The 23,249-nt window shown below is 45.6% G+C and overlaps 1 protein-coding gene across 1 annotated transcript in view; it reads right to left on the reverse strand.

Annotated features, from left to right (window-relative positions):
- Nucleotides 1-23,249, reverse strand: part of SLAIN1 (SLAIN motif family member 1) — an 86,406-nt gene that overhangs the window by 30,997 nt on the left and 32,160 nt on the right. Inside the window, exon 3 of the mRNA XM_050949216.1 lies at nt 952-1,101. Coding sequence (XP_050805173.1) covers nt 952-1,101 — 150 coding nt within the window. The remainder of the gene's footprint in view (nt 1-951; nt 1,102-23,249) is intronic.

Consider the following 23,249-nt stretch of genomic DNA (forward strand, 5'->3'; position numbering starts at 1 on the left):
TCTGCTATCCTAGACTCATAAATTAAGTCATTACTCTTCTTTTATACCGTTACATTGCATAATTTCACTTATCACCCATATTGTATTATTGCACTGTGATTCACATTTTACTTGTAATTATAACACCTCATTGGTTGCTTCCACTTTTCTGATATACTTTGTATTTGCATTGATACCATTGTGTTACATTGTGTATAAGGCCACTAACCACTCAATACATTCTATCTAAGATTGTTGACCATTTTATATAGAAGCTACCATTTTATTTTGCATTTCTTTTTGATACGCTTATTGACTGTACTATATCCCACTGTGCTGAACCCCACTTACTGTACCCCACTGTTAGAACTCCCTACACTGTTCAATAAGAACCCCCCCATCATTGTCTATTGTAAACACCCTATACACCCCATCCCATCGTATTTCATTGTTAAATTCCCACTACTTCCTTTTTCCTTTAATAAAGAAATTAGTTGGCACCCCACCTGTGTGGTAATTGCTCCCCAAGATCCCATATACCTGCAGGCAGGGACACCTCCTTTCAACAGATTTTATGCATGAGGGGGATGATTTAGTCCTCCCTCAATTCCCGCCCCCCCATCATAAAAACCCCAGCACTATGCTGCATTAACAGAAAGAGACTGTAAAACACCTACATTGAAGTTTCTTCCAATGAGACAGAGGTGACAGCCTCCACTCAACACATACAGATCAAGTTTGAGGTTCTAAAAGATTCATTTTCAGTTATCCTAGCACAACAACAAATTCAAACCATTTCCTCACAGGTGAAAAGCATTTCTCTTCCTGCCATTCAGATAAGATATTTTTATTAAAAATTTACACTTGGCAGAGACCAAGCATGAAAAGTTTCAACTCAAATGGTAAGTTTGCTTGAGAAAGTTGTGTAACTGAAATTAAAAAAAAAAATAATTTAAGGAAAAAGCCACATACTCTCTTCCTGCAGTCGAGCCATGATCTGAACATCAGTGAGGTCCTGTAGTTTATATCCCATGGAGATGGAATCATCCTCCAGTTCGGAGGTGCTCAGTTCACTGTCTATTGATGACTGCGGGCTGAGAGGAGAACTTCTAGAAATGTAACCTATACAGTAAAATAGATTCTTTAGTCAGTAAATATGTACATTATCTATGTCACAAAGGGTCTGCATTCCAAATATTTTTGTACAGATTGAAACCTTATGGAAATTTACTGTAAACAGCTTTCTACTAACATTTTGCTAGTTGATTTAGTACTCTTGAAAGGTGAAGATACAATCCTGGAGTGCAAATCCCCGTTTGTTCCCAAATTAGGTACAACAAAGACAACAAACAATTAATCCATCATAGTTTGATTGACTGGGCTAGCTTTCATCCCCAAACACTTCAAACATTTGAGCCCTTCTTATTTAAAGTGTAGTTCTACTCTGAAAAGTAACCGTGTAAATATATCACCAGCTTCAACAGATCAGCTTCTTGTATGGATTCAAAGTCATATTCATATACTTAAATTTTATTGTTTTTTCAATTATTTATAATTACAGTAGTACCAAAAGACAACAACAACTGGGGACCCATAGTGCACGGTACAAATACATAGGACAACACTCCCTTCTACAAACACCACACAACGGGAAAGGAAGCTGGATTGTATGGTGTGGCTGGGGTATAGTCAATGCTTCCACATGCAGTCTGGCTGGAGTTTGTGAGGAGAGGGTCTATTCATCACTTTGTAGTCACAGCTTATAAGTCATAATGAATTTTGTGGCGGAAAGATAGTTTATCTGCCACTGTGTAACAACAACAGTCAACCACCACCACTACGTTCTCAGCCTCAACTTAGCTTTTCTTGTTCCAGATTCCCAAAATTAGAATTTAAACTTAGACATTTTCTTGACTAGTTTCCTCAGAGGAACTATTACATGGACTATGAAGGTCAGAGGAGAAAAAAAACCAACCCCCAAAGAGCTTACAGTAGCAGATCTAGACGGTAGTAGGGCCAGAGGGGAGCCTGCTGCAGCTGAAGCAGCAAAGGAGGTGACTAAATCAATTCTCTCTGCTTGAACGGGTGCCTTAGCCACCCAGAGGACATCTGTCTACAACTGCACAGCAACAGGATGGGCTACTGTCTGTCTTTGTGTAACCACAGGTTTCAGTTATCTTTGTAGGGCCCATTCATGGTTCTCCAGCGCCCAGTCATGAAGAGCAAGAGTAGGAGGTCAGTCTCTGGAATACATCATGTTTCCATTCAGTGTAAAGAACTACTGCTCCCCGGTTTCCTTGTGACGATGACCAACCTCCACAGCTTGGCTCTCTGCACTAGCTGGACTCTGATTTGGGGGATCTTAGGGAAAAAGAGACAGTGCAGATCAACATGCCCTTCTGGTGCTAATCCCCTTGGACTGCAGCTGTCACCACCTACCAGCAGCATGTGAAACTTCTCATTCCAAGTGGATTATCTCCTCCACCCCCACTGCAGTTTAGCAGAAGAAGAACTCCTGATCCCTGCACTGAAAAAAGAACAAAGCTATCCTTTTGCTACTTGCTCCTTTGGCCACTTGGAAATGCAATTATGTCCTTCCAAAGCTCCTTTTCCCCAGCCACCCACAGTTATCCACGCCCCTTTCAAGGGGGCGACAAGCGGGGACAAATTTTTTGGTCAGGTAAATCTTTGCTAGTTATAGCGAAACTCTGCTTATGATGAGGAAAGCCACCTTATTGTGTAAAATAAAGGTGGGACTCCACTACATGATCATTTTATAATTAAATTAAATGATAGGCCTAAAATTCTTGAAATCTCACCAGTAAGCTAATACTTTATACATCCTAGGCAGGTACAAGGTATTGCAGTTAAAGTACAGTGAGATAAGATTGAGTAAAGCAATTTTGTAAGGATCATAAATGACTAAAAAGTTAAGGATTACCTGGTCTTTCAGGTGTTAGTATTGCTTTATTGGAGGTTTTAGAGAAGCTGGGAGTATTAAAGCCATTGCTATATGGGGTGAGTCTTGCAACAGGACTATAGGGAAAGGCCAAGGAAACAGGTGTAGAGAAGAGGCTCCGCCATCGGCTAGCTGTTACAGATGTAGAAAAGAACAATTTTAGGTTATAAATAAAATACTGTTTTAGGGAGAGAAAATTGTCAAACCATAAGCTGTTCACTCTATTTTGTTGGTTTAAGGCACGAGGAAAAAATTGTCTGAAGTTCAGTAGTAAAACTGAGAATTAGCAAAAGCCTTCAACATCTAATTATGCAGGGTTTCTCAAATAGGGGTCGCCACTTGTGTAGGGAAACCCCTGGTGGGCCAGGCTGTTTACCTGCCCCGTCCGCAGGTCTGGCTGATCGTGGCTCCCACTGGCCAATGGGAGCTGCTGGAAGCAGTGGCCAGTACGTCCCTCAGCCCGCGGCACTTTCCACCACCACCATTGGCCTGGGACGACGAACCGCGGCCAGCGGGAGCCACAATCGGCCAAACCTGCCGACACGGCAGATAAACAAACTGGCCCAGCCTGCCATGGCAGGCCACGTGCCAGAGGTTGCCGACCCCTGAACTAAGCTATGGCTATGAGAGTTCAGATACAGAATAGCAAATCACACTTACCTATCAAGTGTTAAAAACAACTGTAATCCCTTTCCAAGCTTTTAAGCTTCTTGTCATACATTTTTCTTCTGTTTACTGTATTAAATTCCTGGTTACATAAGCATGACTTTTCTTCTCTTTTTTTTTTTTCTTTTTTTTTTTTTTTTTTTGAGGATCAAACAAATTACAAAACAGGCTACCTATTTTTCTATAGATTTCTTAACAAAGATTGCAAGGTAATGTATCTGGTCTCCTCAGCAATATCAGAGGGAACCCACAATAGGCAAAGGCAACAAAGCTTATTCAGTATAGTTGAAAAAAAAAAAGTATTCAGGAAAATTGAATTAAATTGGTTTGTGGCAGAGTTGTTTTTTGTTTGTTGGGTTTGGGGAATTTTTTTGTGGTTGTTTTGTTTTAAAGGTATGACCTTTAACAGTAAAATACAAACTATCCATATGACCTTAAGTAAGTAAATCCTGCAAGCACTTCTGTTACATTACAGAAACAAAATATTTTTAAAGGAAAATACGTAAATTGCAATGAAGAATCAAACATTCAGAAGTGAGAAAAAGCAGAAGGGTGGCACAAGCTGAAAAAATGAAAAATACTGACTTTTTTGTACCCTTGACTTAAAAAAAAAAAAAACTAGAGTTTGCTTTGTTTTGAGAAACATTATAGCGTTTGATAAAAACAAATCAAGGAGCTAGGTCCTGCTCCAGCAAAGTGCTTAACTATGTGGCTAACTCTGAGGTCATCAGGACTGCTTCATGCTTAAAACTAAGTGCTTTGCTAGGTTGATACTTCATGCACTAGTCTTCACCTCTGGAGACCAGCTTTCGACACTGCCTTAAGTTGCAAGTAAAAAGTGTATGTTCTAAAGCTTTGCAAGCATCATAACACGTAACTATCATAGATGTTAGCTGACATCACAAATATGCTGTAGAGCAGTGGTTCCCAAACTTGTTCCACAGCTTGTGCAGGGAAAGCCCCCGGCGGGCCAGGCCAGTTTGTTTACCTGCTGCATCCACAGGTTCGGCCAATCATAGCTGCCAGTGGCCGTGGTTCGCTGCTCCCAATGGCCGCGGTTCGCTGCTCTAGGCCAATGAGAGCTGCTGGAAGCAGCGGCCAGTACGCCCCTGGGCCCGAGCCGCTTCCAACAGCTCCCATTGGCCTGGAGCAGTGAACCGTGGCCACTGGGAGCCGCGATCGGCCGAACCTGTGGACGCAACAGGTAAACAAACTGGCCCGGCCTGCCAGGGGCTTTCCCTGCACAAGCAGCAGAACAAGTTTGGGAACCACTGCTGTAGAGTTTGGGATGATTGCCGTAACCGAATTGGACCTGCAGGTCCAGGATTTTAAATTAACTAATTTATTACTCATGTTTATTACACTAGTGCCTAAGGGCCAACTAAGAATGGGGCCCTACTCTGCTAGGCACTGTACAGACAAAGATTAGTAGAGATGGTCCCTGCCCTAAAGAGCTATCAATCTATTCTAAATAAACAGGAGAGGCACAGAATGAGGGATGTCATCTAACACGCAAGCAGATTAAATAAAATGATGGCAGCAAACAGCCTATTAGTGCTACAATTTTTTGGTTTGTTTGTTTACTTAGGAGGGGAGAGGCTAGTTGGAAATTGAAGGGAGGGCTCAGTGGAACTGAGAAGAGTCTCGGAATGGCCAGAGGTCCCTGCCTTGGCCATTTCTGCTCCTACCAGCTGGTATCTCTGGCTGGCTCCTCTCTGCAGTTTTCTCCTATGGCTGCATGGCAGAGATAGGGGAGGCACTACCATGATCATATGCTTTAAGTTTTCACAGGCCTCTGCCTATTGTGACTCTACCAGACCCACTGAGAAAAGAGGCCTTTTGACACTCAAAAGGTCTGAAATATAGCTATGCTCTGCACTGTGTAATGTCTTTACACACTATTCAGCCCATCCACCTATTATCCTTGATAGTTCCATGAAGCAGGAAACTATTTTGCAGGGCAGACAAGCAGTATGATGAAACACCACAACCCCTTTCTCAGCATAACCATTGTGGGTGGCTCATGGGGTGGGAAGAAGTATACCAAGTTGAGGGAATTTCAGTCCCCCTGCTCAACTCTACAGGTGCAAGTGGCTTGGCAGCTGTCCAAAATTATTCCCCTCCCTCTTTCTCCCCACCCTGAGTTTCCCATCTCCCATCAAAGGGTATTCTTGGGCTGTATAGGGAATTTTGGGCCTTTTGCACTACCCACTGGGGCCATTATTGAACCGCTCCCTCTAGGGCTGCTACTGCACAGAACAGAGACAGCATTGCTAGAGAGAAAAAAAGAAACAGCTCATTATTACCAGGAAGAGAAACAAAGCAGTCTGGCATGGAGGTGAAGGATTCGCAATGCCCAAGAGTCCCTCCCTCAGTGAACGAAAGCTAGACTGAAGAATGATCAGGGCATAATAGTACAAAGTAAAATCCTGCCGCCCCCCCCCCCTCCCTTCCCTAGGAATTACTGCTACTCTCAGGGCCAGCTCCAGGCCCCAGCGCGCGCTTGGGCCAGCATGCCGTGGGGGGGCACTCTGCCAGTTGCCGGGAGGGCGGCAGGCGGCTCCGGTGGACCTCCTGCAGGCGTCTCTGCGGAGGGTCCGCTGGTCCCGCGGCTCCAGTGGAGCATCCACAGGCATGCCTGCAGGAGGTCCACCGGAGCCATGGGACCGGCGAGCGGCAGAGCTCCCCCCGCGGCGTGCTGCCGTGCTTGGGACAGCAAAATGGCTAGAGCCGAACCTGGCTACTCTCTCTATTTTGCAAGATTATACGCTTCTGCTGCCCCTCAAAAAGGAAAAAAATAAAGCTCTGAAGTCATAGGTGCACTGACAGTGTCATACACAGACCACCAAAAAATGCCTAGCAACATTATTCCTAGCTCTAGATAGGCCAGTGCTATCAGTCCTTAGCATTAGTTACTGAAACCCACAAATTTCACCTCAAAAAGAGTTAAAATATGCAGTACATCTTTAAAAAAAAGAAGGCACAAGGCAGTTGTACCTGTAATTTTTTTATCTCTAACATTTAGTACCTCTAGTTAAAAGTCATCATTCGATAGCAAAAGGCTATATTAACAGTTCTTGTGATTCTATTCTCTTGCCTAACAAAAGATACTGTTTTGTAAGAGTTTGATCATATGCCAGGCCAATTTGCTGCCTGCATGTTCTCATTCACAGATGTGGTCAACAATACAGCACAAATAAATAGCATTCATTACTTTGTACAATAACTACTGTGAACAGGCCTACCAAGGACAAAGCTACAGTTATTGCTGCTCTGAGGGTAGAACTCACATTAAGAACACAATTAGTATTTATGGCAAACAAGATGATTCCACATTATTCTTTCAGTATGTGATCTCAGGAAAAGCTGGGAGGGGGAACAAATATATTTTAGATAGAAAAGGCTCAAAAACTAATGTTGCTTGTTTTGGAAAGTTTAATCACCATATGCTAAAAATCATTTTATATCCTTTAAACTTCACTAGGGTTATGATTATTTAGTAAGCACCACTATTTAGAATCAAATTTTCAAAAAGTTTTCATTACAGTTGAATTTTAAAACAAAATAAATATTTCCACAGTACTCACAAAGACAACAGAGCAAGGTTCAGAGACCTCACATACCAAGCTGAAGTCATAAACAGATGAGTTGGAGGAAGAGGGTATGTATGTGTGAGAAAATGTGAAATGAATGTAAAAATTTATAAACTCACCAAAAACCTGGAATAGGTAATGATTCTACCCTAGACTGACTCTGAGGCTGCACTGATAAACATAATAAAAAGCTACCACAGCATGCAAGGATTTGCACTTCATTAACTGTTTCCAATAGGCTGTCTTCCACCCCAGAATATGAGATAAAATGTTATATAAGATAATGAAGAATGCTTAGGCCTGATCCTGCATTGATGGATTGTTGCCAACTCATTATTTTTTCATAATTCTCACACTATATTTGGTATTTTTCTTAAAGCCCCAGCTCTCAGAGTAAAGTAAATTATGTGAGAAGTGCAGCTTCCATTTTAAAAAATGAAAGCAAGTTTCCAGCCCTCATGGCTATGGAGAAAAACTTGGAAAAAATGACATGAGTATATTCTAAAGGTTGAGAAGATGTGCTGACAGATTAAGCTGTTCGCATGGCACACAGAAATTAAAGACGTTAAAGTACTGTAACTAGGTAACAACCTCAGATGGTTTCAAACAACAAAGTTCAAATCAAATTGGAATTTACAAATTCTTTGGATTTGAGGTTTTGGTCTTGGGCTATATTTAGTAAATGGACAGCTCTCAGTACTCTATGTCTATAGCAGGGATCGACAACCTTTGGCACACTGCACATCAGGGAAATCCGCTGTGGGGTCAGGATGGTTTGTTTACCTGCAGCATCCACAAGTTTGGCCAACTGAAGCTCCCACTGGCCACGGTTTGACGTTCCAGGCCAATGGGGGCTGCAGGAAGTGGCGGCCAGCACATCCCCTCAGCCCACGCCACTTCCTGCAGCCCCATTGGCCTGGAACAGCGAACCGCTGCCCACATCTTGTTTACAATGTCACTTGAGCCAACAATCGAAGGTACATTTACAGTATTGGCAGCCCCAAGAATTCAAACGTCATGAGTAAGCCCAGAAAAAGGTAAGTTTACCTTAAATCATAAGATTTAAAAAAAAAAAAATACAAACAAATATTTGCCTTCTATGCCAGCTATATCTGTGTCCCCAATTTGATTCTGTGAAAAATCATGTTGTATTTCAGGCTCCATTTTGGATACAGCTTTGATTCTGTCCTTCACTGTACACTGTGTAACCATCCTCTTGGATTGCATCATGTCTCTTCTGTTGGGGGGTGGAGGAGGCTGGTGCCTAGCTGTCACTGACCCTGAATGAGAGAGTTATCCAAGAGCTATCACCAGTTGACTAGCCTTGCCCTGGTGGGACAATGGGGGCAGAGCCATTGACTGTTAACAACCCTCTATGCCAGCATCCCACAGTGGAGAGGGGTGGGAATGGAAAAAGCCCAGCAGAAGGACTGAAAGAGAAAAGGTGTCTCCGACTAGTTTTAAAAAGAGGCAGACTCTCTAGCAAGAGAAGCAGAACAGGCAGGAGTGTCATCAGAAAATTCCAATTCATCAAACCCAAAAAGTTTTGTGGAAACATACCAAGTTCTATGGCCTTATGACAAACCACATGCAGGATTCCATTAGAACCGTCTGGTTTTGGTCAGATTATCTGGTGGGCTGCTAGGGACTCCAGGCTTCCAAGGTCTGTGGCTCTGAGCAGCCCAGCCATCCTAACTGCCCCAGGGCCAGAGTCCTCAGTGCTTCTAGACTCCCAGGCCAGGGAGACTTTCCTGGCCTGCTTGACTCCCACAACCTGGTGAGCCAGCTGCCACAAGAGTCACGCAGCCCAAGAAATTCTGAATTTCAGTCAGCTCTAGGCAAGGGGGACTGGTCCCTGATGAAAGACACTAGCCAAATCCCCCAAGACTTCAAGGAGTGGTTAGAAGTTCAGAGAAAGGGTGTTGTACTCAGGTGATTATAGATCTATGAAAAAACAAATATGTTGTGCTATCTGACTAAAGTGTATAAATGTTTAATTAGTTCCTCTGCAAAGCATGTGTGTTCCTTACGGTATCTCTGCCATTTTATCTCTAAAGAGCTAAACTACACATCAGTGGTCACTGAGGGTGGAACCCTGGGAAAACATGCATAAACTATTGGGGTGGGGGGAGGATGGGAAGGACCTTGGGAGAGCTGAGCACTAGTTCCAAGGTCAAGGCAACTGGGCTATGTTGTTTTGGAACCAAAAGAGGTATCAAGACATGGGGTCTGCACCTGGGAAGCACACCTGAGAGATGTAGGGCTAGGAGCAGTAATCATTATCATTATTATTATTTGTATTGCCAGAGTGCCTAGGAGTAAGACCCAGGGAGTGTGAAATCACATGGAATCCAAAGGTTGGGTCCAATACAGCAATCCGGTCACTGTCCACAAGGGGAACAGTCAGGACTGTAACACCTTCTGGGTTTTTTATTTCATTTATTTATTATTTGTTGTTTTCTTTTTTAATTTTTGTTGTACACTCAAGCCATGTTTTCAAGCTTTTCTTTGCAACCATGAGTGCTAGAAACTTTTTTTAAATGGAAGTTTAGATTCTCACTAATTAAATGCCTCCATGGGCTGAGGCTTTAAAGAAGAAAAAAAAAACCATTGCGAATTTCATGATAAGAATTACTAGAGTTGCTGTTTGCAGACACCAAATTGTATCTGCAAAATTGGAAGTTGGGCAGAGGCACTTATATACTAAATTCATCAGGCTCAATAGGTTTACATAGTCGGTATCTTGACATTCTAGATAGTGCAGTGGTGTTTCCAGCTTAATAATCTCAAGTCTCATCGGATGTGGTAGCCTCTATGCTTTGTTTTAGAAGTTTATTCAGTACTTTCGTAACCATAGCAACAATTTCTTCAGCCATCTAGTTAGCAGTTAGGAACTTTGCCATCAGCAGCGAGCCACATTTCAACTGCTTCATGCACATTTGCAGTCACTTTGAATCTATCATTGTCTCCAACTCTCTCTCCACCCCACACAACCCTCTTGCAGCTTCCTTGCTGTTCCTGTCTTTTCATGCTTTTGTTCAGAAGATGCAAAGTGCCTTTTTTTTCCCCTGAGTGCAAGGCTGACACAAATAAAATAACCCCAGCATAAATCTCAGCTGCTCTATCTGATAGTCTGATGTGGGTCTTCCTCCATCTCTCTTGGTGAAGCTGTTCTGCTCTGTATTAAATAACTGAATATTAATTGGGCCAGCAGAGACTGAGTGGTTAGGGCATTCACTTGAAGTAGGAACTACCTATTCAAATCCCTTCTCCTCATCAAACAGCGGGGGAGTGAACTGGGGTCTTCCACATCCCAGGTGAGTGTCCTAACCACTGGGCTAAAGGTTATAAGGGAGGCAGCCTCCTTCACCCATTTTGTGTGGAGTTAGATGGCCTCTTAGCACACCTACTGAATCAGGCTCTGCCAGTGAGCTAGGCAGAGAAATACGTATCTTTATCCGATTTAAGGATCACACAGGGCCTTATATGTGAGACAGGCACCCGAGTGCCTGCCTGAGGCAGCAGTGCCTTTTCCCTGTGGCAGAAATTTAGGTGCCTTGGGAACTTTTAAAGCAAAAATTGAGGTGCTAAGTGAGGTTAGGAAACAGCCAAGCAGTGAGTTTTGTGGATCTCAGTGCCACCTAAATCTGCAGCCATGTCTATATTACAAGCTTCAGTCAATGCAAGTCACATCAGCATAAAGCCACCACAGTCAGTATATCGCTTGTGCAGATACATACTTGCCTCTTTGCACCAGCATTGCACCTTCTTGCCAGGAGTACTGGTGTCAATGCCAGTGCGGTGCACCATGGGTAGATATCCCAGTGTGCAACTCACCATAATCCAGCACATGGTCTTGGGAAATACAGGCAATGTATAACGGGGCAGAAACAAGTGTGCAGGGGTGACTGGGAGGGAGAAGTCAAATTTGCTTCATGCAACCATCTCATAATGCCATCCCTATCCCATAATTTTCGCTCTTCTATGTAAAATCCCACAAATCCACACAGCACTTGTCGCTGTCCACCATACTGGACAGAAGCATGGATCCCACAAAGCTCGGCATCTTTTCATGAGTGTTGCAAACAAAGGACACACGATCCTTCAGCATTTGCAGAGCCACAAGAACCACCACAGCAGCAAGGAACATGACAATTTCACAGAGGAGAGATCACAGCGGGATACAGCAAAACACACTTCTAGGTTGTTGGTGGCATTAATGGAGCAGCTGCAGACAGTGAAGTGCCACTTCTGGGCCTGAGAAATGAGCACTGACTGGTGGGATTACATAGTAATGAAGGTTTGGGATGATAAGCAGCAGCTGCAGAACTTTTGGATGTGAAAGACCACATTCCTGGATCTATGGGCCAGGCTCACCCCAGACCTCCAGCACAGGGACACCAGAATAACAGCTGTATTGACCATTGAGAAGCGAGTGGCAATCACACTCTGAAAGCTTGCAACACCAAACTGCTACTAGTTAGAGGTGAAGGCCATTGTCATGCAAATGTCCAGGATGTCTTGCTATGCAGGACATTGGTCTCAACCAAGTTCAGGATATAGTCGATGGATTAGCATCAATAGGGTTCCAGAACTGCGGTGAGGCCATTAAGAACAGTCATACTGGGTAAGATCAAAGGTTCATTTAGCCCAGTGTTCTGTCTTCTGACACTGACCAATGCCAGGTGCCCCAGAGGGAATGAACAGAACCGATAATCAACAAGTGATCCATTCCCTGTCACTCACTTCCAGCTTCTGGCAAACAGAGGCTAGGGACACCATCCCTGCCCATCCTGGCTAATAGTCATTGATGGACCATGAATTTATTTGGTTCTTTTCTGAACCCTGCTATAGTCTTGGCCTTCACAACATCCTCTGGCAAGGAGTTCCACAGGTTGACTGTACGTTGTGTGAAAAAACACTTCCTTTTGTTTGATTTGAACCTGCTGCCTGTTAATTTCATTTGGTGACCTCTAGTTCTTGTATTATGAGAAGTAAATATCGCTTCCTTACTTTCTCCACACCAGTCATGATTTTATAGACCTCTATCATATCCCCCCTTAGTCGTCTTTTTTCCTAGCTGAAAAGTCCCAGTCTTATTAATCTCTCCTCATCTGGCAGCTGTTCCACACCCCTAATCATTTTTGTTGCCCTTTTCTGAATCTTTTCCAATTCCAATATATCTTTTTTAAGAAGGGGCAACCACATCTGCATGCAGTATTCAAGATGTGGCTGTACCATGGATTTATATAGAGGCAATAGGATATTTTCTGTCTTATCTATCCCTTTCTTAATGATTCACAACTCTCTTTTTGCTTTTTTGACTACCGCTGCACATTGAAGGGATGTTTTCAGAGAACTATCCACAGTGACTCCAAGATCTCTTTCTTGAGTGGTAGCAGCTAATTTAGATCCCATCATTTTAAATGTATAGTTGGGATTATATGTTTTCTAATATGCAATACTTTGCATTTATCAAGATTGAATTTCATCTGCGATTTTCTTGCCCAGTCACCCAGTTTTCAGAGATCCTTTTGTAGCTCTTCACAGTCTGTCTGGGACTTAACAGCAGATAGACAGCAGATTACCAGCCTTAGGGCTTGGCTACACTTGTGAGTTACAGCACAATAAAGGAGCCTCGGGCGCACTAGCTCACTCCCCGTCCACACTGGCAAGGCACATAGAGCGCTCCGACTCCGCAGCTACAGTGCTGCTAGTACTCCACCTCGGCGTCAGTGTGAACAAGTTGTTAAGTTACTGCACTCTGATCAGCCTCCAGAAACATCCTATAATCTCCTTAAGTCAAGTGACCACTCTTGTCATTGTTTTGAACTCCTGTAGGAATGTGGAAATGCCCTTTCATAGCTCTGTTTCTGACAGCCGGCATGCAAGCTCTGAGTGTGGAATGCTGTGAGTGAGTGAGAGAGTGAGGGGTGGGGGTAGGGAAAACTGGGGGGTCTGCTGCTGTCTGAATTTACAAGATGCATGCTGACATGCTCTCAGCCCCCCAAAACCCCACTCTCTCCCTCCACATAAAAACAAATCACTCCCCACCCCCATTTGAAAAGCACATTGCAGTCACTTGCATGGTGGGATAGCTGCCCATAAGGCACTGCTCCCAATGCCGCTGCAAGTGCTGCAAATGTGGCCACGCCAGTGCACTAGTAGCTGTCAGTGTGGACAGACTGCAGCGCTTTCCCTACTGCCTTCTCCGAAGGTGGGTTTAACTCACAGTGCTCTACATTGGTGATTGGCCCTGCTTTGAGCAGGGGGTTGGACTAGATGACCTCCTGAGGTCCCTTCCAATCCTGATAGTCTAGGATTCTCTGATACATCTGCAAGTGTAGCCATGCCCTTAGTCTGGTACCAACACAACTGGCTACTTTTCTGTGGTTACGCAAACATCAGTTGATCATCCGGGATGCTTCACTGACAAAAGTTTTAGCTGCTCAAGAAAGGTGCACGATGCTCATATCCTTAAGAGCACAAGACTGTTCAGAAAGCTGCAAGCAGGGACAGTCTTTCCCAAGCAGTGGATTTCTTTCAGAGATGTTGCAATGCCAATAGTGATCCTAGTAGAGCCAGCCTACTCCTTGCTACCCTGGCTCATGAAGCTGTACACTAGCCCACATCAACAGCACCCAGGAAAGATTCAATAACCAGCTCAGCAGGAGCAGAATGACAGCTGAACGTGTATTTGGTAGACTGAAGGGACACTGGTGGTGTTTACTCACGAGACTGAATCTCTCAGAAAAATATCCCAAATGGTTGTAGCTGCTTGTTTTGTCCTACATAATAGCTGTGAGGTAAAGGGGGAAAAGTTGCCATTGGGGTAGAGGACAGAGGTGGAGTGGCTGTTGTCCGAGTCTGAAAAACCAGACACTAAAGGCTGTTAGAAGAGCTCAGTGTGGACCTATGGGAAATCTTGAAAGAACACTTTAACAGTCAGCCACAGTAATATGGTGTGGTAGACTATGCTCCACCTGTCCCTTAAGGAATTGTGTGGTACCTTTATGATTATAACACTGTGTGTTACTCTACCTCTTAATTTTGCAGTGTTTCCTGTACCTTTAGAATTATTAGTCTGTGTTTGTCACTAATCCCATGAGTTCTGTTGCCCTGTACAACAACAAGTAGTGGGTTATTTCAGTAGCTCTAGGCATTCTGTATCATATGTTGTGAAATAAAGATAAATTATGTTCTCCAAAATAATAAAAAAAATCTATGTACCAAAACCAGTGCACAGAAACTATGTGTGATTAAAAAAACAAATACAATTAAAACTTCAGAAATAAATTAAATTAAAGGAACAGAACTAAACAAGGCAAAAGAATATTCATGTCCACTTCAATCCATTTTGGCCACACATACCAACCTTTACTCTCAGTGGTCAGGTTATGTGAAACTGTGATTGTCCTTTGTGTCCACCACTGTGGAATAGTAGAGGTAGAGATGTGGTCCCTGATGCCACATCAAATGATGGGGATGGGGTGGCATGTAAGGAGGTGCTAAAATGGAGTTCTCCATTGACTGCAAAGGGAATCGAGCCTCTGCTTGTTGAACCCGTAGATGCACAAGAGTCTACAGCATCTGTTTGCTGCTGAAGAAGCCCCATTACATCCTGGGGCATCTCCAGGGCTGGTAGGCAAACTACGCAGCCACCTAGGGCACCAAGATTTTGGGACGCCAAAAAGCAGCGCCCAAAGAGCAGCAACCAGCTGAGCGCAAGGTTCTGCAGGCGATATCATCTCTCCAGCTGGGGGGCGGGGGGAACGGACGGGAAGTGCAGCCTTGTATTCTCTGCTAGACGTCGCGGTGGTTCAGTCCACCCCAGGCGGGGGCCACATGACATGTTGGAGTCAGTCACATGCAGGCTCCCAGCCTGACCTGTAGGCCATGGAGCCATGTCGCTGCTGGCTTCTTTGGGGCCAAGAGCCCGAGCCCGAGCCCGGCAAGCTCCACCTGGGGCCTACGGAGGGGAACCCGGAGCAGCCAGTGAGCGGAGCGGGGAGTCTGGCTGCTCACATCCCCCAGCGCCTAGCTGCAGCCGCTTATGGGCCAGGGCCGCATGGCGTCCCCACCTCGGGGTGCTAACACGCAGCTGGCCAGAGAGGGGCCGTTGCGGATCAGCCTGGGGCCTGGCCACATGCTGCCTTCCACATAGTGTCAATTCGCGGGGACGGGGGCAGAACCTGGTCCCAGTGCACTGGGGAGCCCGACAGGCTGAGAGTAGTGGGGGAAGGAGGAAGCTGATGTGTGGGGAAGAGGTTAGGACATCCACAGCTTAGCCAAGTGACCAAGACACGGATCCAAAACTTCCATTGGCCTTTGGGTCACACCTGAAGGACAGACCGCACCTGTCTCCAGATTAATTCTGTTATAAATGATTTGGGGCAGAGGAGAGAGCCAGGGCCTGCTCATCAAACAACCCGGCAACAGTCCCATTGCTGCAGTGGAGAGACCAAGGGAAAAGTAGATGATCACATCCCTCTTCCCAACATGGTACCCAGGAGGGAAGCAGGCAGCAGGATTCAGTGGAAAGGGTACAGACCTGGGAATGAGGAGAACCTGGGTTCTGTGCCCAGCTCTGCCACTGACTTACTGTGTCATCTCGGGCAAGTCAGGGTGGCTCTATGCCTCAGTTTCCCCAATCTAACATGAGTATAATGAAACTTTCCTGCTTTTGTAAAGCATTTGAGATCTATGGATATAGCCTGCTACACACATGCTCCTGGAGGGGGAAGGTGACGGCCAAGGTGGAAGTTTCGCCTGAGGCCAAAATATCCTTACACCAGCCCTGGCATCTCCCTTTCTTTTTTCCCCCCGTGTCTGAAATATTCACCCTCAAGGCTCTGTTCAGCACTGGCTTGCAGGATGTCACTGAACAAGTCATCCTGGGTCCGCATCTTTCTCTTCCTAATCTAGCACAGACATTCCACAAGTATGGGGCATGGGGGACCACTCAAGGCCATAACACCACCAGCTATAGACAAAACAGAGGTATCATTTTAAGTATAGTCACAACAGAAGGCGAAAAAGTTGACATTGCAAAATTCTGTCCCCTTGATCCCCTAAGTTTTAAACATGCTAGACATTGTGCTGCCCTACGCTGGCCCCAGGCCTCTACACGGGGGGTGTCCCCAAAAGGGGGGGGCAGGAGGTTTGGGGAGGGGGAAGGGGGAAACCACATCAGCACAAGCTGGTGGAATGGGTTTGGGCCCGGTTGCTCCACTTCCCGCCGCCCAGTGAGTGCAGGGTGCACCCAACCCCTGCTGCAGTCCCCCGGTACATAGATCAGGAGAAGGAGTCGAGTGGGCAGGGGGCTGAGAGCAGCTTTCCTGGCTAGCTCAGCCAGCTGAGGGATCGGGCTGGCCACTGGAGCAGCAGTAGAGCTCCAGGAAATTTGGTGCCCCAAATTTCCTGGTGCCCTATGCAGCTGTGTAGTTTGCATATGGATAAGGATGGCCCTGTGCTTCTTGACAGTTCAGCTATGGAGCGCTTGCGCACCACGTAACTCACAGTACCAGCCATAAGTATGGCCCGCCGGAAGGAAGGGGGTGGAGGAGAAAGGAGGGAATTCTTCAGTTGAATGAAACAATACAAGTATAGGGCAATGGTTCTGAATACTGGCACTGTTTTCCATATGCAGTGATGATTTTAGCAGATCTCTCACTTCAGAGGGCGACAAAGGCACAAAGTGCACAGCTGCTGCTGGTGTCCTGAAGCCACCTGGGACCATATGCCACTAGCCTGTTTGCTGCAATGGTGCCTACCGAAGTTATCATGTTGTGTTGTGGGAAAGTGTCCTATCACGGAGGAATAAAGAAGACTTCTATCCCTAGAAATCTTCAGGAAAGGACTGCGGAATACTTCCATGAAAGTTTCATCAAGTTCCCTCAGGATGATTTCAATGGACATTCCTGTATACTGTGATAAACTCAGGACAGACAGGAGGAGGGGATGTAGAAAACAGTCCAAGAAGGTTAGAAGTCCCTCCTCCCTATCAACTGAGGAGAGGTAACTACAGGTCAATCAGATTCGGCTGAGAAGGGGCTATCAGAGAATCAATTATGATCAGCTGAGAGGGAGTTACCTGAGGTTGATTAGGATCAGCGGATTCCAACTAAGGGCTGCCTGAGACCTTTTTAAAAAAAAAACTCTCCCCTGTTGGGAGAAGGGGGGAGTGGAGGAAGGAAGGAGTTGTCAAGCTGCCAGTAGGGTAGGTGCAGCAAGACCATGAGCCTCTCCAGGAGGGAGGCTGCATTCCTTCCCAAGAGGGAAGAAAAACAAGCCCAAGAGACTGGCTGAGAGAAATGGACTGCCCCATGTGCATCCTAGAAGGACTATTTTACCCAAGTCCTTCTCAGCAAGGCTATAAACAGCTAAGGCTGGTGAGACTGAGAAGGTACCTTGCAACAATACATAGACAACCTTCTCTGTATCCCCCTCCCCGCCTAACTCTAGAGGGGAATGAAAACCAGATAACAGCTCTACCTTTCTTTGTTGTACCACTATGTCTTCTAGTGCAAATAAATTAACAAAAAAAAAAAATCAATAACTATGTCCTGCTATATGCCTCATCAGTACATTTAAACCTTTTAATGGGAGATGCATACACCAATTTACCTGGGGTTCCTTTCCCTGCATCAGGCTTGCCTGCGTTAAACTGTCACGACAGACTGGATTGAGGTCCCCAACAGGTCCTGGCTTGCAGTATAGCTGGACCTCCTCACTGGCATGTACCCCACCCTCCTCCACCTTTCTATTCACAGCAGGGGGTTTGTGGCTCAGGTTCCTCTGAGGTACCCACAGTGCTCTGAGGGGTGTTGGTGGAGTATCCACAAAGTAAAGCATGCAGCTCATTGTAAAAGCAGTAGGTCTGCATCTTGTCACTGGATTCTGGTATGCCTGCCACAGTTCCTTTGTGAAAACACAGCACTGCTGCCGATTCCTGTTGTATGTCTTTACCTGCAACTCCTGAGCAATCTGTTCATAGATGTCCACGTTTCTACCACTGCTTCGTAACAGCACCTGCACAGCATCTTCCCTCCACAAGCCCAGGAAATCCAATACCTCTTGTCTACTCCAGGCATGATCACATCCAGACTTTGTAGCTGGCATGGTTGATTGGGCAGCTGCACACAACAAGGGAGAGCTTCTAGGTGTGCTTGCCAAATTAGGCAATCAGGAAAAAGCATTTCAAAAATTCATGGGGTTGTAAAGGAGGTGGAGGGCATCTTCCAGTCTCCGTGACCCAGGGGCAGTGGAGTTCACGATGGAGGAGCAGCCAGGCCAAACCTGAGTGGTGACCTGGTGTGAACAGTCGCGGTACAACACCCAGAGTGTGAAGGCTGATCCAGCCCTGTACGAAAGAAGCCAAGCTGCCACTGCCAGGTCAGTGTGGGTTGAGCTCACTCTCCAACCCACCCATTCTCCTCCCTTTCTTTCAATAGGAGGCGGGGGGCTCTGTTTCATATTTTGTCCCAGGCCCCCAAAAAATGTCTATATGGCCCGGGCTAGTGTTCTAACTACTAGAACAGCCTTCCTCTTCTATGCCTTTAAAAAAAAAAAAATGTTTAAAGGAGTGAACCACCTAACAATTGTATGCCACCTATAACAATCCAGCATGACCACAAACATTGTCAAAGGAACAGCCTGTAAAACACAGTGAGAAAATATTTGATACATCTGCATTTTTATTTTAAACAGTGTAATTCCCATCAGACTTACTGCCGCAACTTTAGTCAGTGCAACTTACACTGAAGAGTACTTTCTATACTGAAAGGCCTGGTCTAAAACAGTTGCCCAGTCAAAAGTTGTTTTGTTTCCCACAACAGGTTAAAGCCTGCTTTTGTTGTGTATTCAACTGCAGTACAGTTCTGGAAAAAAAAAACACAAATACATAGCATGACAAAGTTCCTCCTCTACCTTGGTGGGTCCTGCGCTTATTGGCAGAGTTTGCTCACCTCAGTGATCTTTCTCACAGTCTGGGTCAACTTCTCCTGTGTCTGATCAGGAGTTGGGAGGTTTGGGGGGAACCTGGGCCTGCCCTCTACTTCAGGTTCCAGCCCACGGCCCTGTGGATTGCAGCTGTCTATAGTGCCTCCTGTAACAGCTGCATGACAGCTACAACTCCCTGGGCTACTTCCCCATGGCCTCCTCCAAACACCTTCTTTATCCTCACCACAGGACCTTCCTCCTGGTGTCTGATAATGCTTGTACTTCTTAGTCCTCCAGCAGCACACCCTCTCACTCTCAGCTCCTTGCACCTCTTGCTCCCAGCTCCTCACACGCACTTCCTCTCCTCTGGCTACCCCTTGCCTGACTGGAGTGAGCTCCTTTTTAAACCCAGGTGCCCTGATTAGCCTGCTTTGATTGGCTGCAGGTGTTCTAATCAGCCTGTCTGCCTTAACTGGTTCTAGCAGGTTCCCGATTACTCTAGTGCAGCCCCTGCTCTGGTCACTCAGGGAACAGAAAATTACTCATCCAGTGACCAGTATATTTGCCCTCTACCAGACTCCTGCACCACACTGGTTTGGGTCTGTCACAATAGTCATCAATGGTCATAAACGACATGGCAAGCAAAGCGTTACTGAACATTTTTCCAAACATAAAATTAAATGCTTTGCAGTAATCATCAAAATAATTGTATCTCAAAGCACTTTTTGTATACTAGTATGAAAATTATATTATTGTAGCCTAAACCCCAAACTGAAAGCAGTTACAAATGAAACTATTAAGAATAAACTCTCTCCAACTTTTATATTGCATGTATCCCTGTGGTATCCAAGTACTGTGACTTCCCAGGCTCTCAGATGGTCTGATTACTGAGGAACCATACAATAATCCCTGCATTTTTTCCTCTCATTTGCAACAACATAATTTACCTCCAAAATTCTAAGTACCCAGGGTAGTTTCTATCCAAGTAAAGTTAGAAGTTGCTATGGGGAAGGGGGTGTTAAATCCTCTTCCCACATTAGTTTAATATAATCAAGAACAGTCAAATACAACTTCAAATACAGTAGAACATGTTTGATAAAATGACTTTTCAACTTTAGTTAAGCTAAAGAATATTTGTTAGGAGATATCTGAGAAAAAAGTTTTTAAAAGAATGATTCAGTTCTAATTCTACAAAGACATTTTTTTGAAAAAACAAAACAAAACTGTCTGACCTAGAGCAAATAAGAGATAGGAGTACCTGAGAAAGTTTGTTTTTTCATATGTTATTACACATAAGTCAATTGCTTTATAAAAAATTGTTGTACAAGGCCTCTGAATTAACTGAGTCTCAGCTGGTGTACCTCCAGTTAAGTCCAAAGACATACCAGCTGAGGATCTGACCCAATATGCATAATATAGCATTTCTGCAAAGGCATAATCAGAATGTCTGTCTAAATTGTTATATTTGTGCGCCTTTATTTGGCACTGAATAGCAATATGTTCAGTGGTATTTCTGGAATCTTTCAGTTATTACAAAATCCAAACCTAATGAGATCCAGGAATGTGACCCTTCTCAGAAGTATTTCTATTAAGGGTTTGTGCCCTCCCCACCCTTTTTGGTCCCACTAGTTGGCATTCAGGGCAGCAGCAAATTTTTAACTTCCTGATGCACTCTAAGCCAAAAACAATCTAAAATCCAGGCCAGGGTTTTCTTGTGTCTGAGGTGACCCACAGAGGGGACAGTGTGTGCCAGTCATGTGACTTTGCACCAGTGCATCAGGGGGACGAAGTGGTGCAACCAAACTTCCCCAGTCAGCAGGGCTTTCTCCAGCAGGTACAGTCACTTCCTCTGGAGCTCAAACTTGGGTTACTGTGCCACTTGTTGGGAGTCTATCACTTCCCAATTAGCTACCATCAGTTGGTTACATGCCCAGCTTAATATTTTGTTCTCCCTCTGATTCTTTGCGACATCCATCTCTCTGGTCAGAATGTCCCCCTCCTGTAGGAGGGTCCACAGGACCTCGTAATTAAGATGTCCTTCTGACGGAGTTTCCTTGTGGCTGGATCCCCCTTCTTCAGGATCCAGCTCTTACCTACACTGGCCAATGTAATCAATTGTGGGCTCCCATCTCCCCAGATCTCCGCAGCTACTTCCTCTGGGGTCTTGGGAGATGGTCAATACTTCAGAGGAATACTCCCAATCCCAACCAAAGATAATGGCGTAGGCTAGTGTTGAGACCAGCTTCACTACAAGGGACTTCGTGTTCTTCCCAATAGTCAACTGCACTCGTGCACTGGGATAGGATTTAACATCCTCATGAATACATTGCAGGAAGATGGTTCCAAACCATGAAGGCCCTGGGGAGACTAAGCCATCACAGACTGGGGCATGCCTACATCTAGAATCCACAAGTCTCATAACCTCAGATCCATTTATCTGCACAGGGACTGTTACTTTCGCTGGGGTGTGCTTATGGGCATGGCTTTCTGCCATCCACACTTGTTCACAGTCACTCTCCCTATAGAAACATTTGTGATACCGGTGACCCAGGCACCCATGAGAAAAACATACCCCTGCACTTGACCAAGGAGCCACTGGCCAGGGGCCTGATATCTGGAGGCACCCTTCCCTAGCTGCCTTGTCTAGCTCTCCCTCCTGGCCTTCAGGCAAGGGAGTCCACAGTGATCACAGGGTCCTTTGTCCAGGCATGGGTCAGAGTGGCTGGGGTTTCCTATGGGTGGCAGGCTTAGTGGCCAGCTGGCCTCCTTAGAGGCTGGTCCTTCAGGCACCACCCTGTCTGTTCACCAGCTCCCCAGGTTGGACTCTCCCTTGAGTCAAGGGAATCCCATGGCCTCCAGCAGCTGCTCGGGCAAGGCAGTTAGCAGCAGAGACAGCCCTAAGTAATTATTCATTAGTCATACCATGTCAGCTAGGGACTCTGGCTGGTGTTTAAGCACCCAGCCCCTATCTTCAGACAGGTGAACTGCTTCACCAGAATGAGCTTGGCCATCTTGAGTCCAGTCTGCATCTCTGGCTTCAACCACCACCAACACAGGTCCCTCAGTTTCTAGGCAACCATGTAGAGCACGGCTCCCCTGGGGTATTTCTCCCTCATAACTTCTGTCAGGTGGTCTCCTCCAGGATGTCGAGGTAGCCCAATACAGCTGCTTTCACCCAGGTATAGTCTTGGACAGATGCTGCAAGTGGGCTGGTCCCATTAGGTATGGTGACACTGGCTAGCTGTCCATTGGGCTGCCATTGCCACCCATTCAAATGTTACTAAGAAGGCCTCTGGGTCTTCCTCAGGGCCCATCTTTGTGAGTTTCATGGATATGGAAGGGGTCTCCTCTTTCGGGCTTATAGCCCCTGGAGGGGAAGCCCTGGCGGGACCTTGGGGCTGCATTAAGGCCACAACCTGTTGTGCCTTACTGCTGCTGCTCCTGCTGTTGTGCCCCTAAATCTTGGGCCAGCTGTTGCTGCTGGGCAGCTATTTACCACAGGAGTTGCTGCTGGGCTACCTGTTCCTGCTGCTGGTTCTCAGTTATCCACTTAAGTAGACACTCTAGGTCATTTCAACTGATCTCCCAAACCCAGGTCTTCTGATCTAGGATTGTCTGACCATCTGGATCCATCAGTCCGTCTCTCCATGGGTGGGAAAGTTGCCCGCATTCTCCACCAAGTCGTGATAGTCTTTGCTCATGGGCTCTTTGACCTGCAGAGGTGGTTGTGGTAGGGGAGCCAGGATCCTTCCACTCCACTGGGCTCCAGTAAGGGCGACAAAAGGGTCTGACACCCAATTTGAATTTTAGCTACTTGAGGCCCAATCTGCAAAGTGCAGGATACCCTCCAACTTCTGTTCAACTTGAGGGCACTAAGTTGCTCATATGACCTCTGGGTCAACCAAGCAAGCATGAAGAGATTGTTCTCTGCATTCCTATTTATGTGCTTTTGTCTTCAAGCCAGGAGAGGTCTTCATCTTGTCATCAGTTTGCTTTCTATATCTAAGAATCAAGTGTCCACATTTCATTAGCCATAGTTTGTGAAGTATGTGGCCTCTTTTCCTTAGGGGGTTTTGTTCGTTTGCTTTTTCCTCATTAATCTCTTGTGTATG

Source organism: Gopherus flavomarginatus, chromosome 1, assembly GCF_025201925.1.
Source record: "Gopherus flavomarginatus isolate rGopFla2 chromosome 1, rGopFla2.mat.asm, whole genome shotgun sequence".
NCBI classification, from domain to species: Eukaryota; Metazoa; Chordata; order Testudines; family Testudinidae; genus Gopherus; species Gopherus flavomarginatus.